This window comes from Pelobates fuscus, chromosome 8 (genome assembly GCF_036172605.1).
Source record: "Pelobates fuscus isolate aPelFus1 chromosome 8, aPelFus1.pri, whole genome shotgun sequence".
NCBI classification, from domain to species: domain Eukaryota; kingdom Metazoa; phylum Chordata; class Amphibia; order Anura; family Pelobatidae; genus Pelobates; species Pelobates fuscus.
The window spans coordinates 60,551,899-60,572,448 of record NC_086324.1 but is presented as its reverse complement, the minus strand read 5'-3'; the positions used below and the strand labels follow the sequence as shown (position 1 = coordinate 60,572,448).

General features: G+C 42.1%; 1 protein-coding gene across 1 annotated transcript; it reads right to left on the bottom strand.

Moving 5' to 3' along the window:
* Nucleotides 1-1,832: 1,832 nt before the first annotated feature.
* Nucleotides 1,833-17,159, bottom strand: SUMO3 (small ubiquitin like modifier 3). The gene is made up of 4 exons (XM_063429912.1): nt 16,911-17,159; nt 13,001-13,129; nt 5,430-5,501; nt 1,833-3,817 (listed from the first exon to the last, which is right to left on the bottom strand). The coding sequence occupies exons 1-4, from the start codon at nt 16,929-16,931 to the stop codon at nt 3,755-3,757; spliced, it is 285 nt and encodes a 94-aa protein (XP_063285982.1). The 5' UTR covers nt 16,932-17,159; the 3' UTR covers nt 1,833-3,754.
* Nucleotides 17,160-20,550: the final 3,391 nt, after the last annotated feature.

Below are 20,550 nucleotides of genomic sequence, written 5' to 3'. Positions count from 1 at the left end.
AGTTAGGTGTCCGTCCGTTATCCACTATTTGGCGGATTATTTGTTGGTAGAACCTGGCTCAAACACCAAGTAGGACAGATCATTCGTCTCTAGGCTACGCCACAGGGTGCCCGACTCCTGCCCAATTACATTGGATGGTCCTGCAAGGGCAGATTTACATATGTGGAGTAACTTCTTGACCGAATGGAACGGGGTCTCTCTGTTCATACCTCCACTATCCGAGCTCTCACCTACTATCTACACAGACGCAGCAGCACACACCGGGTATGCAGCTATTTTCGACAACCCTTGGTTTAGGGATAACTGGCCCACTGAGACGGATGCCTTGCCGGCATTTAGAGTAACATATTCATTATTCGCGATTTACCCCATCGTGGCGGCCGCCCATACATGGGGTCATCTCTGGATCGGCAAGGCAGTTAAATGCTACTCAGACAATTCAGCAGCTTGTGAAATTATTAACAAGGGGCGGTCATCCTCTCTAACCATCATGAGGCTGATAGTAACCGCCCAGTTCCACCTAGTCTGCGTACACATTCCTGGTATCCATAACACAGCTGCTGACGCTCTTTACTGCTCTCAATTTCAGATTTTCTTCCAGGCTCTCCCTACGGCCCACCTCCTACCATCCAGGATACCACCTTTTCACAAGCTAATCCTGGACTAAACTAGCTACTACACTCAGGCAAACACCACTGTCACTTACGCTAGGGCACAGACTATTTTTAATAAGTTCACTGCGGAGTTTTACTTGCAAGGAGACTTCTCCATTAAAACCATGGTGGCTTTTGCCTCCTTCTGTCACCTTACACATCAAATTATCCCATACCATTACTTTAATGGGGTACAACACCATGTCCTCACTAACTTTCTTAATCACGCTCCTTTCTTAGCATCATACCCTATTAAGAACATCCTTTAAAAGGTTACAGTTCCCCCTGTCACTACCAGATTGCCTATAGATGGTCCTATTTTTAGACTACTTCGCGACCTACTGGACAAATCCCCGTTTGACTATCACACTAACCTGGTAATAAAAGGCGCCATCTTTATGGCTTTATATGGTTTGCTCAGACCTAGGGAGTTCACAGTCGTACGGCAGGTAGATATCACATCAAGCCTGAAACTCTCTCATCTAAAGAAAGTAGATGATCACTATGTACTCATTACCGTCCACAAAAACTAACCACACCAATCATCACACTATTATTCCTCTCTTCCCTAACGAGAATGCCTGCTGACCAGTCAAAGTACTTGACATTTTTCTTGTATCTCACCACACACTCACTGGACACTCCACTATTACTACTCCAAGGGCACCCACTCACCACAGCTAAATTCACATCTCACGTCCGAACTCTATCAAGGTTGGGCTACAACCCGGCTTCCTTCTCCGGTCACTCCTTCCGTATAGGCGCAGCATCTTCAGCATGTAGCTCAAACACACCAATCCACATTATTAAGAGACTGGGCCGCTGGAAATCCTCTATTTACAATACCTACATAACACACCCGGAGAGGGAGCTTCAACAAGCTTTCAGAAGTCTCGCTTTGTAACTTGCTATAAAGTGTGTTTTCTTTGAATCCTCCTTTTATTACAGGACTACTCTTACGTTGGTTTTGGCACACCTCAACCAACTTTGCATCTTCTGATACATTCCATAACCTATTAGAAATTCCGAGCACACACAAAAAAAAAAATCTATCTAGGATTCACACGTTTTGTTAACATATCTATATGTACATGGGACAATAAAAACAATCAGTTAAAAATGGGTAGGGACAAAAAATAAAATAAAACCCATGTAAAAAGTCAGAAAAGCAAAAAATAATAATTTTGTTCTTGATTTTATTGTTGAAATAATACATTTACCCAGCAGTTATAAGTATTAAAAGAAACCAGAGGCAACAATTTAAGGACTAATGAGTAAAACAAAATTCCTACTTTGGAGATGTAGGTTTACGGTTTGTTTGTTTTTTTCTTCTTCATTAATTTGATCTACTCAACGGGAATACAACTCAGAACTGATTAGTGTAAAAACGTTCTTACATGTTAAAAATAATCATAAGATAGAGCTTTTGCAAGTTTTCAAAACTAAATGTCACTCTGGCTGTAGAAGCTATTTGTCAAAAATCATTGTCAACAACCAGACATATATTGCAATTCATCAAAGACCCTTTTGTATGAATGAAACATTTTAAAGCCGTTTTGTTATTTAAAAAAAAAAAAAAAACCCACAACACAAAAACAAACATGCTTTTTCTGATGTGGCTCTCACACACCTGTTTCTTTTTTACTCCGAATGAGAAATTTCTAATGTAGAAACAATGCCCTCAACAAATTTTGTACAGTTGGTATGTTCCTATTTTTAATTCACATGGCAGTAAATGTTCCACTAAGGAAGCAACATGGTCATTTTTAGATTGTGTGTTTTCCCAAAGCAACATATTTACTAGGCTGCTGGAGGAAGAAATCAGATATATGATCTTAAAGAAAAAGGGGGGAAAAACAAACACGCTGCATGGCAAGACTCATGATTACTTCACTACAAACCTCTGACACCAATCTGTTGCCAAAAGATAAACATTTATATTCAACACCCAAACCAGTAAAATTAAAATTTGTCAGTTTGGAAAATACCACTAAGCCCCCAATGAACTTTGAGACACTCTAGACACTAACCATTTTATTTCACTGAAGTGATTGTAGTTGCCTGGAGTGCTCTGGCACCATCCCTCTGTTCACCATTAAACAGTTTTCCAATAATTTATCACCAAGGAATTCTTTTTTTTTTTTTAAATAAGCTTTTCAAATTATTTTGCCATAGAATAGTTTAAAAAGTTTCTCTAACAAATAGTGACCATTTGGAAAGAATTAAATCGAGGCATAAATGAGAGACTCCATGCACCTGCAGCACAGGCTTTAGAAGATGCTGCTTGAGCAAATGTGGAAGCACTAGCCAGTGCAGTGATGGGCAGCAGAGATGACCATCTGCTGATTCTTGTCAGCATATTACAGCCACTGGTATGAATTTAGTATGGCTGAGGCCCACTTGAGCCATACCTTCAGTAGGGGTCAGGCTGCAGGCAGTAGAGGAGCTTCATTCAGAGTTAAATTGATCAAAAAACATTTAATACTGAACAGAGGAAAGGTGCCAGTAGACTCCAGGAACCATAGCCTCTTCAATGAGATGAACTAATTATACTGCCTATAGTTTCTCTTAAAACATTTACAGCAATCTACCAAATAAAAGCATGTCTCTCCTCTTATAACTCACCATCAGCACTCACAGCCTTTTTATCCACCCAATATAGAAAAAGGAGTTCAGTACAAAAGCAACAGGTTTTATGAAAGCGTGACAATCAAAATGACCTATTCTGACAAATGAGATTAAAATTCATACTGCTTTGGATCATGTACAGCAATTTACATTAAGAGGGAGTCAAACATGAGAACTGCCGTAAAAGCAGACAGTGCCATACATGGAGAGGAAGACAAAAGAAAGTACTAACACTCACAAAAAAAAAAAAAAATAAACATAGCATTTTGGATTAACCCTCTTAACAAAATGGCTGACACTTTCAACTGGTGGGGAAATGAGGAATAAACCCAAAATACATCAGTTGGGAAATCAGGACAGTCTTAACATTTCAGAATTGTTGCGATGTGTTGCATGTACTATCTGATAGCAAATCCAATGGGGTAGAGGTGCATGGAGGAGTCAGAGGACTTCTACATAGGAAGGTGTTTTTTTTAGCACATGCCACCTGTCTGTTGTTGAAACACATCAATAGTATCTTCATCTTCCATCTCGAGCTAGGAGGATAAACAACAATTAAGTTAAGAAAGCCCACATACACAAGGCAGAAGATGACAAGACAAAAAAGATAATGTACACCAAGTACAATGTAGAACTACGTAAAAAAAAAAAATGTAAAACACATTGTGAAAACACAAAAAGTTTGTAAACCTATATACACAATTGCTATAGAGCAGGAGTGCCCAAAAGGTAGACCCCCAGATGTTTTAAAACGACAGCTTCCATGATTCTTTGTTATTCTAAAGGCATACAAAGTATCATGGGCACCCCTGCTATAGAGAATAAACAAAGAGGTAGAAACTCATTGCAACAAGTGTATAAATGGTAACAGTTGAAAAACAATGAATGGAACCACTTGCATAATATAAAGCTGTGGCTAAGATCTATAGAAAAGTGCACAATGGTGCCACATTCTCCAGTTAGAAGCAATAGTACTCCTTAGGCCAGCGCTTCCTAATTGGAGTTCCACAGCGATTTGCCCATCGGGTGGCCCAAGCACTTAGGGTCAACCGATCAGTATCGCTGAACAGGGGCCCGGTCAGGCGCCACAGCCCTTTAAGGCAGCGACCAGGCCCCTGTAGGATGCTGGAAGGAAGTGACAGTCTCTCACTTTCTCCCAGACAGAGCACCGACCGAATGAAGAGAGTGAACTTGCCATTGTATGTATCTAAATGTGTTAAGGTGCGTGTGCATCTGTGTGTATGTACCCCCGCGCTAGTGTGCGTATCTGGAGGTGCTTCCTAGGGCAGTGCTGCACAGTAGGCAATGCATGGGGATGCTGAATTTTCCACAGATAGTTTTCCTCATTTTGACCAAACAGCACATCCTCATATAGATTCATGATGTTCTGATTGATCAAAACGGTGTTCGAGCCCACCCCCATCCTTGACAATTTTAGCCCATCCCATAAGGAAAGCATTAGATTGCCTAAAAATCTGTGATTCTGATAACGTTAACAAGGAGGCAGATCGGGGCGGGCCCCAGCCGGTGGACCCACGCAGGGCTGGAAATAAGGTTTTAATTCCTTTTAAAGGGGGCAAGCCACCTAAATGGTGGGTTTAACACTATAGGGTCAGGAATACATGTTTGTGTTCCTGACCCTATAGTGTTCATTTAAATTAACTTTGATTTCTCACTTTAGTAAGTAACCCTGAAAGGTAAATTGAGTAATAACTTCACTTTAGTCATCTGGAGTGCCAGTCTCGCCATAGCCACCACTCTTCAATACAGAGGATTTCCAATCTGCATCTTCTCATGGAGATGTACTGACTCAATGCATATCTATGAGGTGCATTTGGTGGAGTGTGGAGATGCGGAACATCGGTCCTGCAAAAACTGCACGATTGCAATCAGGAAGCCTGTCTAGTGACTGAGTGACAATGTTTACCCTGCAGAGACAGTCTCATTCCCCAGAACCACTACGTTAAAAGACACATTGTTGAATTAAATATTATTTATGTGCACCATGGTCTGTTTGTATGCCAGTGGTTCCTTTTTAACTTTACTAACAGATATGCTTACAAAAATACGACAAGCACATAATACACCCATTTAGAAAAATGGTTTGCTGTGCATAGGATTTAATGCCTAGAAAAGGAATGCTTATACCTGTGCAGGAGTGTCTGTTTCATTAATTGGCTGTCCATCAAACCTGAACCTTATCTGTCTCATGGATAGACCCTGTAAAAGAAAAGGAAAGAGAGCTATAAAAGCCAAACACAAATGATACATCAAACATTTGAAGCAGTTTTAATCCTCATCTCACACTAAAAAAGGACATTAGTGACCTAAACAGTCTTCCCAAAAATTATTTGCTCTAAATTCCTTGTAGAAAATACTGCAATGCAGCTGTTACATGCACAGGGCTGTATGCGTAAATATTCATCCGTGAATCAAGGACTTTAAGCAAAGAAGGAACGAATAGGGAAAAAAAAATAAAAAAAAAAAAAAAAATTTATGTAGCATGTGAGAAATGGTTAATAAATTTTAGTAGTTAAAGAACATAATCCATACAGTTTAGCAGGAAATCGTTAAAGGATCACTATAGGCACCCAGACCACTTCAGCTCAACTAGGTCCCCCTAGTTTTAACCCTGCAGCTGAAAACATAACAGTTTAAGAGTAAGTGCTATCTTTACACTGCAGGGTGAATCCAGCCTCTAGTGGCAATTTACACGGAGTAAGCCGCACTTGTTTGACACTGGACGTTCTCACAGACCTCCAGCGTCAAATAAGAGCCACATAGGAAAGCATTGCGTAATGCTTTATTATGGGCGGATTTAAATGCTCTCGCTTCTGGCCGGGCATTCTCATTCAGCTCCACTCGGACATCAGCAGGGGAGGAGAGATGCCTGGCGCTGGATTAAGGTAAGTGGCTGATGGGCTTTTAACCCCTTCATAGCCGAGGGAGAGGGGCACTCCAAGAGCCTATAGTGCCAGGAAAACGGGTTTGTTTTCCTGGCACTATAGGATCCTTTTAAAGTGAACATGCCAGTTTAATCATTAAGCCATAAAAAGGTATGTACCTTTCCTATTGGATATTTTTCCTATTGGTCTATTGGATATTTATATAAACTTCCTAGACCCCTTAGCATAATGGAAAGGTACATACCTTTTTATGGCTTAATGATTAAACTGGCATGTTCACTTTAAAAGGATCCTATAGTGGGGGGGCGGAGCCAGCTGAGGAACAGAGCGGACACGTTTTCCCCGAGCTCCGAGCACATTCAGCCTCAAAACTGACAAAACTCAGTGAAAAAGGCGATTTTTTTCCGGCAAAACCAGTCATCGGAGGTGCAGTAAGGAATATGGGTCGGAAGAATAAAAAACCCAAGGGTGATCGATCCCCAACAAGCCGAGACATAGGCGAACTACTGCGGGGTGCCCAGAGGGCCGCTTGGAACAAGATGGCGCTGGAGGGAGACGAGACCTCTTACTCATCGGGAGATAACCCGTTCGATATGGGAGAGGAGATACCCCACAATGCGCCCAAGAGACCCACGATCCCTCAACAAGCCTCAACCGAGCCGGTAACTGCCGCCCAGCTAAAGGACATGCTCGCCGAGCTGCGAACAAACATTGCAGCGGACATGGCGGACTTTAAAACGGCGGTTGAAAAGGCCACCTCACGGATCACACTCCTAGAGGCCACAACAAGCACACAGGACTCCAGACTCACAGTGGTAGAGAACCAAATAGCTGAAATTTCCAAACTACAATTACTTACCACAGATAGAATGGATGCCATGGAAGACCAAAAACGGCGATACAACCTCAAACTCCGCGGCGTTCCAGACTCGATCGACCTGGCGGACTTACCACATTACATCCGCAGGCTGTTCAGCACATTGCTGCCACCCAAGCAAGCAAAAACGGTGAGATTAGATGGGCTGTTCCGTCTACCGAAACCTCCCACAGCGCCCATGTCCGCAACCGCAGACCTTATCATCCGTTTTCAATCCATGTCGGATAAGGCCCTCCTACTCCAAGCCATAAAGGGAAAGACCCCATTATGTTTTGAAGGCTCATCTTTGACGACATTCCCAGACCTCACCCGGAACACCATTGCATGGCGCAGGTCCCTGAGGCCGCTTCTACAGCTCCTTCAATCGCAGAATATTCCATACCGCTGGGGTACACCTAGACAACTGATGTTCACCCACCTAAACACTGCCTATAAGGCACGGAGCTATGCAGAACTGGACGCTTTCATGGGCAAGCTTGGTATCACAGGAACGAAGAGTGTGGCAGGTACGGGACTGACTCACTTAGACCCCTCTGCCATCGAGGAATTCATACCCCGCACGACAAGACGCCCAGGGCCGGAGAAACTGACCTGAGAATAAAAGCCCATCTGGCTGCCCTTCCTTAAAGGACTATCGGGTCACTTCCAACCCCAACACCGATAGACGCTCAGACACCTGCCCTGCCAGGCCACATGAAAGTACTCTGTTCCTTGGCTGATCAAGTTCAACATGTTGTTTACTCATTTTATTTAAGTTTAATGTGTTACCTTTGTTTTTAATGGTCAATATGCTAAGACCGACATAACTATTACCTGCAGCAAGTTGGCACATACTAACACCCACACCCTCTGCTCTGCTAAACATGACCGCACCATGCGCGAAGCAATCCCCCCCTCCCCCACCTCCCACACACTACCCTAGCGCCATGCTTCAGAACAGTAAGCAACTGCATACGGGAAACAGGAGGGAGGTTACTCCTGACAGGGAACTAATCGACCCACATCAGAGACAACGCATAAGTACCCTAGGGTCCTAATAAATGACACCATAAATGACACCCGTTCTGAAACCATTTTGTTTCGTTTTTTTTTATTTTATTCATTAAACTGCCCACATAGATGGCCTTTTACTCATTGACGTGTCACTCACTCTCTCTCACGCCTAGCTGACGCATAGGGAGCCTAGCTGCCTCAATCTCAGACCCATCCACTCACTGCACATGACTATGGCCCCCAAACGCTGTCAGGCTGGCTGAGACCCTCACACGTTTGTCCTATACTATGTTCTTCTTGACTTGTTTAAAAAAAACAGTGCAGTATGAATAACTCTTTACCTTACTTGAATGTTTGTCTAGTAATATATATATTCATGCCTTTTGAAATGTATATACATCTCACTGCACTGTCAAAAATAAAGAATTTAAAAAAAAAAAAAAAGGATCCTATAGTGCCAGGAAAACAAACCCGTTTTCCTGGCACTATAGGCTCTTGGAGTGCCCCTCTCCCTCGGCTATGAAGGGGTTAAAAGCCCATCAGCCACTTACCTTAATCCAGCGCCAGGCATCTCTCCTCCCCTGCTGATGTCCGAGTGGAGCTGAATGAGAATGCCCAGCCAGAAGCGAGAGCATTTAAATCTATTTGGCTACGACTATTTGGCTATATAGGCTATTCAGTAAGTTTGTAGACTTAAGTAGGACTTCTTTTAGCATGACAAAAAATAAATAAAAATTATAACCCCCCAAGTCAATCTTAAGATATTTATATACAAAAAAACACTATTTAACAGATAAGTGCCAAATTAGTGAAGGTGTGTAGCGCTAAAAAGTAGATTACTTACTCCCAACTTATTGGGGATATAGTAGTGTGTAAATGGCTGTATAAAAACAAAAGGGAAAAGTATATAGTGCAACACTGTTAAATTGAAATGGAAATATATATTCCAAATTGGAAGCACTCACGTGATTTAGAGCCTATTATGGATTGGCTCTAATCACTTGCGCCGTTGTGCACTTAAGGTGGCACACACCTTCTAGGTCCACGTGTAAGATGTTCCTCAGAAGCATGTAAAACAAAGAGGTAGGGGGGGAGACAGGGAGAATTGCCCTGGTGCAGAAATCCTTAATCAGGTAAGGTATAGTGCAAACACATATAGATGGCTTCTCACCTTAAAAAGAGCCTATCACTTGGCTCTAAGTGTGTAAGCAGATGAGTCCAGTTCTAGGGTGACTCTACCCTTCTTTGAGCAGGATAAATGGTCCACCAAAGTGTAGATTCAATAAAATTTATATTTATTCCATTAATGTAAAACTTTAAAAAATAAGTTGCAATACATACACAGTGGTGGTAAGTCCAAAGTCCAAAACGCGTTTCGCCGATTCTGTTCGGCTTTTTCAATTGGTAATGTACTTCCTGCTCTCTCATACATATATATCCCTGTCTGAACACTGATTGGTTGCAGGAGATCGTGATACGGCCAATCACGAGTGCTCCTGTTGAAGATGGGTGTGTATCTCCAATATGCCAATAATCTATCCCGTATGCGTGACGTCATCACGCACGCACACGCGTGCGCGTGTCGTCACTTCCGGGAACCTGAAAAGTGTGTATACACCTCTGTAGTCCTATTAATCCGATCCCACTGAATACAGAAAACAGATCTTTCTTCATATCTTGCCTCCATAGTTCATAATACTTCATTATCTTACATCGTGCACGTGCCAAAGCTACCTCAAAGACACCATTAATGTCCTACAGATAATTCAAAATATTGTATGGAAGGACAACTATTACCTTGTAACAGCGGACGTGAGTTCACTATATACTATAATTTCCCATACAAGAGGATGCGAAGCAATACGTCACTTCTTAGAACTTTCCAAAAAGTTCCCACCACAACAAGTGGATTTTATAATAGAAGGAATATATTGGATTTTAAACAATAATTATTTTTGGTACGGAGAACAATTTTATTTACAGACTTGTGGAACGGCGATGGGCACGAGGTTCGCACCCAGTTACGCGAATCTCTTTATGTCCCATTGGGAACAAAAATTTATCTATGGAGACCGTAGATGGGATGCGAACCTCGTGTCCTATCGCCGTTACATTGACGATATATTTTTTATCTGGGAAGGGAATGAGGAGTCACTGAATGTATTTTTAACCCATTTAAACACCAATGATTGGGGCATTAAACTTACGAGCCATTTTAGTAAAAACTCTGTAGAATTTTTAGACCTCAATATATATGTTGAAAAGAATGTTTTAAAGACATGTACATATTTTAAAAAGGTCGACGTTAACAGCTACATAGGGGAGAAGAGTTGTCATTTCTCCCCGTGGCTGCTAAACGCTCCAAAAGCACAACTGTTAAGGATAAGAAGAAATTGTACAGAACAACATAAGTTCCAAGAGCAATCAGAGAAAATAATAAACGATTTCAGGGAAAAAGGCTATGATGATGATCTTTTAAGTAAAGCTTTTAAAGAGGTCGAAGGAAAGGATAGAAATGAACTAATTAAATATAAAGAGAAAACTGATAATGCAGAATCACAAAATCTGAAGTTTATTTGTGACTTTAACCATAATAGTAGGCATTTGAAAAAGATCATTCAGAGATATTGGCCAATACTGAAAAATGACCCTGCCCTCAATTCTATATTGCCGGACAAACCTAATATAGTGTATAGAGGTGTGCAAAACTTGAAAAGCAATTTGGTAAAGAATCACATACCCCCCAAAAAATCTACAAGTCAGTTTTTTAAAGAATCTAATGGCTTCTATGGTTGTGGCATGTGTGGAGCATGTAAAAACTCGAGGAGTAAAAGAAGAGTGATAAAAGAGTTCCATCACCCACAAGATGTAAATAGAAATTTCAAAATTAAACAAGTCATCACCTGCCAATCCACTAAAGTAATTTACATGATCAGCTGTCCATGTGGGCTGACTTATATAGGGAGGACGATGAGGACACTCAATACAAGAATTCAGGAGCACATTAGGAATATCAGAAATGGCTTCCTAAAACACAGCGTGTCCCTACACTTCAAGAATAAACACAATAGTGACCCATCACTACTGAAATTTATGGGAATCCAGAAAGAAATCGGTAATTGGAGAGGAGGGGACCCTATAAAATTGATTGGACAAACAGAGATGCAGTGGATTTTTAATCTTAATACCATGCAACCACATGGACTTAATGATGATTTTGAATTGTGCCACTTTTTACAAGTAATTTAATATATAGATTTTTTACATTTTTTATTGTATTAATTAATATCTATATTTATTTATTTCAATAACTTCCTATTTTTAACAGTGGCTCATTCAATCATCTTGGGTCTAGATCCATTTTGGATTCTAACAATGGGTGGACTAACACTTATATTGGTATGGTCTGGCTTGTATAAGCTTATGAACATTAATCATGTCCTCAATTATAGATATTATTTCTGCACATTACCACTTTTTTGCTATCTATATATGTTTTTATAAGAGTTCACTAGTAGAATAGTGTCTATACTAATTATTTTATATGTTGTTATATCTGTTTGTTTGCTCTGATAATGAGCATATGGCTTTAGGAACTACTCATTACAATGATTAAGTGATGCCAGGACTTTGCCCATAACCAAAATGGAGACATGGACATCGATACAACGATGAACGAATAAAGACACTAATGACACAACCATCTGCCATATTGATGTAAGATAATGAAGTATTATGAACTATGGAGGCAAGATATGAAGAAAGATCTGTTTTCTGGATTCAGTGGGATCGGATTAATAGGACTACAGAGGTGTATACACACTTTTCAGGTTCCCGGAAGTGACGACACGCGCACGCGTGTGCGTGCGTGATGACGTCACGCATACGGGATAGATTATTGGCATATTGGAGATACACACCCATCTTCAACAGGAGCACTCGTGATTGGCCGTATCACGATCTCCTGCAACCAATCAGTGTTCAGACAGGGATATATATGTATGAGAGAGCAGGAAGTACATTACCAATTGAAAAAGCCGAACAGAATCGGCGAAAGCGTTTTGGACTTTGGACTTACCACCACTGTGTATGTATTGCAACTTATTTTTTAAAGTTTTACATTAATGGAATAAATATAAATTTTATTGAATCTACACTTTGGTGGACCATTTATCCTGCTCAAAGAAGGGTAGAGTCACCCTAGAACTGGACTCATCTGCTTACACACTTAGAGCCAAGTGATAGGCTCTTTTTAAGGTGAGAAGCCATCTATATGTGTTTGCACTATACCTTACCTGATTAAGGATTTCTGCACCAGGGCAATTCTCCCTGTCTCCCCCCCTACCTCTTTGTTTTACATGCTTCTGAGGAACATCTTACACGTGGACCTAGAAGGTGTGTGCCACCTTAAGTGCACAACGGCGCAAGTGATTAGAGCCAATCCATAATAGGCTCTAAACCACGTGAGTGCTTCCAATTTGGAATATATATTTCCATTTCAATTTAACAGTGTTGCACTATATACTTTTCCCTTTTGTTTTTATACAGCCATTTACACACTACTATATCCCCAATAAGTTGGGAGTAAGTAATCTACTTTTTAGCGCTACACACCTTCACTAATTTGGCACTTATCTGTTAAATAGTGTTTTTTTGTATTTTGATGTAATAGGAATAGAGAGTTCCTATTTTTGTGTGAAAGCTGCTATAACTGAGAGCACTTTAAGTTTCACTATTTTAAGCGCCTTATAACACAGAACACTTTGTATATTTATTAAGATATTTATATGTATACACACACACACACACACACACACACACACACACACCAGAAACCACCATGCCAACCCACTTTGATGCAAGAAAACCTAAAAAGCACAAGTCAAGGAAATAAAAAAACAAACAGTTACAGAAGACCACGGAGGGATGCCCAAAGTACATACCTGCCTGTCACAGTATGCCTTCATTAATTTGTTGAGGGGAGTATGTCGCTTTATTTTGAATTGGACAACAGATCCATCCTGTCCAGCCACTTTCAGATTGATGTGGTCATTTTCAGTCTTCACACTTTCCTAAAAAGAAACAAAAGTAAATTTTTGCATTAATATTTCAGTCTCTTTGGGGGTTCTTCTCATTGCACTTCCATTTCTCTTGAGGGCAGAAAAAGGATGACAGCCTTACATGAGCACTCTCATTCTATCACAGCCACCCCAAAGACGCTCTGCTTAACTAGGAAGTATTCGCCAAGGACAACTGGGGACCTTAGTTTACCTTTAAACCATAAATAAACTGTTTTCATCACGGAATGGTTGAAGGGCACACAATAACTTGAGGAGTTTAGATGCTGTATTGATATACCACACCCACTACCCTTTGGTACCAAAATGCAGGAATACTGTCTAGTAGTATGTTTTTCTTTGTTCTCAATTGTTTATGTGGTACACTAGGCAGTTCATGCTGCCGAGAGGCTGTTCTATAGGTTTCAAAGGCACTACATGTATGTAAAGTGGTATTTGTATGCAGATGTGCTTACTTAGCACAAATTAACTATGTTACGACATATTAGATTAATGATTACTTAAAGCAGCTCTATCACTTCTGGTCATTTAATTACTTTCACAGAGAAAACAACTTTATGAAAGACTGATGTTGACCGTGATGGAAACTCCAAAGCAATCAAAAGATTGTATATGACAAAAGGATGAGAATCCAACTACAAACCATAAAACATCCAGAACTAGAGTAGTTACTAAATACCTGAAAATATGAAAGATTTTCTTCTTTTTAGCATTTATAGGTCACATATTACATGGAACAATGTGTAAAAGGGTATGCCACAGCCTGAACAAGTTATGCTCATTAAATTTAGCATTAAAGGTTGTCTATACATGATACAGATGCTGGGAAACCCCTGACGAAGTCGGACGAAACGCGTAGGGTAGAGAGATTTTGTTTAAAGTGTACTCATCTTCTTGCACATTTTATTTAATTGTTTGTTTCTGCTTCTGGGAGGTCCTGGATTTTCTCTTTTGGATCGAGTGAAGTGGATTAAGATGGGCCTTTTTGCTATTTATAGTCTGTGAGTGCAACTTAATAAAGTGTTATTTTACTGCACTATGTATCTGTTTCTCCTTTTCCCCCTCTCCTTTTTCCCCCCACATGTGTATACCTGGATAAAGGGAAGAAAAGGAAGATCCGCATCTATACATTTTATTCTGCTCATTACAAGTCTCAGCAGAGGTGCTGCCATGAAGACCAAACTTAAAGGGACACTATTGTCACCAGGACTACTACAGCTTATTGTATATGCTCTGGTGAGTGGAAATATTCCCTTTAGGCTGTTTGCAGTAAACACTGTCTTTTCAAAGAAAAGGCAGCATTTAAATTACAGCCAAGTGATGCCTCCACTGGCTACTAGAGGTGTTTCCTGGGCAGTGGCACGGCTATTCAGTGTCTCAACCCTCTGCATAGAGACACTGAACTTTCCTCATTGATTGCATCTCAATGAGGAGATGCTGATTGGCTGTGCTGACTCTGCTTCTTATCTGCCTCCTTGACAGTCTCAGGCAATCTATTGTTTTCTTATGCGAAAGCATTGTGATTGGTTGAGATCAACACTTCTGATGAAGTCAGCCAAGCAAGCAGATCAGAGGCAGAGCCAGCAGCAGCAGACTGGAATAAACTTTTACTAAATTTAGGGGAGCTATGGTTTTTTTTTTTAACACTATAGGGTCAGGAACACGTTTGTGCCCTTGACCCTATAGCAGGGCTCGACAAATCCCAGGCGCCAGGTCGCTGTGGCGACTAGGATTTTTGTCCTGGTGCCTGGGATTTGCTGGCCCATTGAGCCCCCGAGATGGTTGGCTGACTATTAGTCGAGACGAATGGCCGGCAGGCTCATAAAGAACATGGGCGTGCATGTGGGTGGTCGGTCGGCCAGCTCAGTAAGAGCGTGGGCGGGCGACCATGCGAGTGAGAGAGTTGGTCTGCGCACGGACGGGGGGCTCCTGGAGGTGGAGGCAGACGGGCAAGCGCATGAAGGAGTTGTAACAACCTCCCTGCTTTGCTTCCTCGCACGCCCTCCAGTGATGCCGGGAGCCGGAATAAGACGTGTGTGTGTGTGGGTGCATGCACGTGAAAGTCATGGCGTGTGTGCGTGCGCAAATCATGGCACACGCGCGGGTCATGGTATGTGTGTGTAGGTTACCAGACCCCTTCCGTTTGCAACGGAATGGTGTTTTTACTCACCTTTCTCCCCCCCCCCCACGCCATGCTGGTCTCCCCTTGACTGGCCCTGGCTCTAGATCAGGGGTCCTCAAACACCAGCCCCCCAGATGTTGCTGAACTAAAACTCCCATGATTCTCTGGCTATCTATGTAATTTAACCCCTTAAGGACCAAACTTCTGGAATAAAAGGGAATCATGACATGTCACACACGTCATGTGTCCTTAAGAGGTTAAAGAATCACGGGAGTTGTAGTTAAGCAACATCTGGGGGGGCCAGAGTTTGAGGACCCCTGCTCTAGATCATCAAGATTGTTGTTTTGCCATAGAATTGGCTGCAAAATGCTGCACATCATAGATATGCACTGAATCAATGTATCTATGGGGAATGTTCAGCGCCTCCATGCAGAGTGTGGAGACGCTGAATGTAGGTGCTGCACACTGTGCAGCACTGATACAGGAAGCACCTCTAGTGACCGTCTGAGTGACGGTCACTAGGAAGCAATGTAAACACTGCCTTTTCACTGAAAATTCTGTGTTTACATTGAAAAGCCTGCAGAGACAGGCTATAGACACTAGAACCACTACATTAAGCTGTAGTGGTCTATCGTGTCCCTTAAGAATTGCATTTTAAAATCTGGTTCCTAACTTTTTTTAGCTGGCTCCTAGACTCAAAGCAAATTTGTCAAGCCCTGCACTAGAGGCACTCTTAATCCTGCAATGATTTCCATTGTAGGACTAAGGGGGACTGCGACACTGCACCCAGACCACTTCAATGAGCTTAAGTGGTCTGGGTGCCTATAGTGTCCCTTAGTAAAAATGTCCTACTTACCACCAAAAAAGCAAAAGTATAATTTACATATCAAGCAATAGCCACACACACACACACACACACACACACACGTGAAAACAAATCCACAGAAAGCTGGCTACAGATTATCTTCAAACACACACACACACACACACACACACACACAATAGGAGGAACACATTCAAAGATTGCCAGTGCCAGCCTGTTTTCCTACGCATTTCACTTCACACGAAACGCGCTGCCCAACACAACTACGAACCTACGCCGCCATCGACTCTTTAAAAAAAAAAGTTACTCACCATTGCAAGCCTGGAGGGCCAACGGCACTCATCGGCGACAAAGTCGTACTCGCCAGAACTAAAATTAACACTCGCCAATAGCAGGTAAAATTTTAAACCCTGTTTTAGTAATTAATCTCTTTGTCTACGTTTTCCTCCTGCAATTTCCCTCTGTCAGTCACAAGCAAGAAGGACAGAATATTCTGTATACAAGTATAATATATATATATATATATATATATATACACACACACACACACACACACACACACACACACACACACACATACCCCAAGAGAGGTCACAAGGCTGTACTACAAATCCCAGTAGTCTGTGCGGCCCTGGCTGGGGGTTTCCTGGTCAGTGCTGGGATACACGTGTAACGGGCAGCCTGGCTCCTTTCCCCCGGGCTAGCCGGCCCCCCACACACAGAGCCCCCTGCGGCCTGGCTACCAGCACGGCCTGCACTCCGAGCCACACTATGGCCCCCCTCTCTGTGTGTCTGTGTGGGTCACACCGCCCTCCGCCATGGACGCTTACCTTGGGCTTCTCCTCAGACATGGCTCTCTCCGGTCAGTCGGTTCCTGTATGCCGCGGGCCTGGCTCGGTCTGTGCGGAGGGAGTTGCTGGTGGGATTTATTTATTTCCCTCTCCTTTCTTTTTCAGATTCTTAAACCGCAACAAATAATAATAATGTAATTGGTTTTATTCTCTTTCGCCTCCGATCCCCTTTTCGCTGGTACAGGGAGCGCGCGCTATTCCTTTTTTTTTTTTTTTTTTTTAATTTAACCCCCACATTGTAAATCCCGAGCGCCCATTGGGTGCAGGGCGTCACGTGGAGCAGACTGCGCGTGCACGAGGCGCGCTCCTGTCAGGTCTCCGCCTACAGTCCCGCCCAGAATCCTCTGTCTGTGCCTGGAGCGCGCTTAGAGGGGGATGGGGAGATGGGGGGGAAGGGCGGGAAACCGTTGCGAGGGTGTACATGGGAAATAGGGAGGGGCTGGTTAGTGCTATTATATGACGTTATAGAACCACGTGATCACCTGGTTGGCGGTAACACCGTGGAACCTGTAATAATAATAATAATAATATTAATTGGAGACTCCCTGGAGACAGAGTTTGATTGATCATCATATCAGGGCTGTGTACTCTGCATTGATGGGTACCTTGCATTCTGGTACCCTGCCAGTGATTCTGTCAGGGTTAGGTGTGAATTACGTGTAGTTATGTGGGGATTATTCACTAAACACGGCATTCCTGTTAAAATGCAATTCGAAAGAGTTAAAAAATAATTAAAGTCAAGCTGCATGCCATCCAAGTGTCCCTGTGTAGGAGAGACAGTCCCTAATGCCCCTCTTTGCCATGTTGTTGGTGTGCCTGATGTGTGTGACAGAGCTTTACAGCAATTATATTTACAGTAATGTGTCTTAAATACAATAAATGGGTTTAGAAATCAGTCTGTAAATTAGATACACTGATCAGTTAAGTGAGTGGTACCCAACCTCTTTTCACTTGAGTACCCCATTTTCATAATTTGTACCCCTCATATTAGCCAAATGTTTGTAATTAATAGTGTTGCTGTTAGTTCAAATGCATACGTTTCTCTCTGCCCCATATCTGCTCTCTCTGCTTCTCTTCTGCCCATTCTCTGCTTCTCCTCTGCCCCTGGCACTGTCTGCTTTTCCTCTGCACCAGGCTCTCCCTGCTTCTACTCTGCACCAGGCTCTCCCTGCCCTGACACTGAGTAGATACAAAGACACACTGTATCAATATCTGCATGTTTGTCAGTATGTGAATCAGTGTATCCGTGTATCTGCATGTGTGTCAGTGTTTGTATCTGTGTGTCTATACATCTGTATATGAACCAGTGTGTGTGTATCAGTGTTTGTATCTATGTGCATGCATGTGTGTCAGTGTGTCTGTGCAACTGTATGTGTGTATCAAACACTGACATACAGATGTAAACACACACAGATACATACACTGACACAAATGCAGATACACAAACACAGATGCAAACACTGCTGCACATACAGTTGCACAGACACACTAATGCACACACTAACATACATGTGGATACAGGCACACAGATACACATACTAACATATACAGATACACACACTGACACATACAGATGTTCAGGCACACAGATACAAACATTGCCACACCAGCAGACACACTGACACATATGTTGATATACACACACGGGCATACATACAGATAAACAGACATACACATACACACACTGGCATAAACAGATCCACAGATATAGATGCACATGTTATGGTACTTTTTGAAAGTAAACCAAAATGTTCAAAGTCTATCTGTTCCTGTCCAAATCAATAAATTAAATTGCGTATATACGCTGAAGTAATTAAGTCTGACACACGAGGTTCAGGTTAAAATAACTTCGAGAAAGTTTATTGGCAAGTGAAGAAAAAGCGGGCGCGCAGGCCCTTTTAAGAGGCATTTTGCGTCATCATTGATTATTAGAATATCAGCAAATAAACATCATCAATTGGATTAATTGTTAAGTGACGGGGTTAGTGTCTTACCTATTGGTTCGTAAAATTAAGAGGTTAGTCCCGTGCCCACCCATCAGAGGTGGGATTATTCTGGACACGGGTGGGGGACAAGGGGGTCCTAAGCGTCATTTTACACGGTCAATGATATCAGGCTTTATGTCCAGGTGCAAGGTCTCTTATGAATAGAACATTTCATTACTACTGTGTTCTGTGGCCTTCAAACTGTACTATCTTACAAGCTCTAAGGAGTAGCCAGCAAGTCTTAAGGAGTAGCCAGCACCTCCTGGTACTTGTCCTTGAAGGAAACACAGTCTTTGTCTACTGTACTAATTGGGTTGAGAAGTTCAGTCACGTAATGTAGTTTTAAAATGAACAAGTTAAGTCATGAGGACAAAATGGAGGATTGAAGAAGTCAGGTTAGGGGGACAAAATGGAGGATGAAGTCACAGTATAAAGTTAAAATGGAGTTAGTACAATAATTCAATACAAGTACAATAAAGATTTTTTAATAATTCCACATCAGTCCCCCCTATGAAATGTTAGATTCTAAGAGATAAAACTTTATTATGTTAGTATCAGAAGACGTGTTAACCCAAAGGCACAGAAACCCCGTGGCCGCTAGCTAGATGTTAATGCAAAGTGCAAGTCTGTCCCTAGATCTGACCCTGATAGGCTAACTCATCCGTCAGTATGGCTCTCGAACACTTCACACCCATGGGTATCCCATGGCAGCTAATCCACCACTTCTCCAACACGGGGCCTTTACCATTCACTGACAGATGCTGTCCCTAGGCTAGTCCCTTCCTAGAATTCCTGCACTTTATCAACAAAGGGGAATGTTTGCAGCGGCAGACAGGGTGAATTGATGTCTTGGGATTCTTGGTCATCAACTTCGAGATGGGTGAAAGTGGGTGCCGCTTGGTCAACAGTCTTCATGAGGGATTTTCTCAGACATGGGAGGATACAACAAAAGAGAAGAGCAAAGATAAAAAGAAAAATTAGTATAGCCATACCAATCTGCATTAAAGCCTTTTGCCATCCTGTCATCCAACCAAACCATCTTTCCCAGGGATCTTTTATCCCAGAATTCCTTTTTAACTCTTCAGACAGGTCATTTAATTTTTCTATGGCTAATGTAACTTTACCATTAGGGCCTGTGTTTTCTGGGATATATGTACAACATGTCATGGTGTCGGGCAAAATTTTACAAACCCCTCCTTTTTCGGCTAAGATCATATCTAGGGCCATCCTATTCTGGAAAGTCATTTGGGATGTGGCCTGTAACTGTTCGGCCAACCCCTGGAGGGCGTCTCTGGTGTAATTGACAAAACGCTGTTGATTATAATAAATGTAATTTATCCAATTTAGATTCTTGTTTGCGGTAACTATGGTAAAAATTGATTCAAATCCTGCGGCAACTTCATCCCTTGCTTTAAACTCATTGGGCACCCCCCTAGGCACTCCAATGGCATCAATGTAAATGTGAGGGTCAAAACTTCCTTTTACTGGGGCTTCACGTTTAATCTTAGTGTGGCTGGGCCCATGGGTGTTGAGGTGTGTGTCAGAGATAATGTGTATAGGCATAATGGCCTTAGTCAACGTACACTCCCCCCACCACGCTGTGTCCATTCTGGATCTCAGCTGTAAATCCCCAC

Bases quoted from the DNA above. Each gene is read 5' to 3' on its own strand.
- SUMO3 (XM_063429912.1), bottom strand. From the start codon at position 16,931: ATGTCTGAGGAGAAGCCCAAG. The intron at 13,130-16,910 runs GTAAGCGTCCAT...GTTTCTTTTTAG, and splicing joins TGTCTGAGGAGAAGCCCAAG to GAAAGTGTGAAGACTGAAAA. The intron at 5,502-13,000 runs GTATGTACTTTG...TTTCTTTTACAG, and splicing joins AGGCATACTGTGACAGGCAG to GGTCTATCCATGAGACAGAT.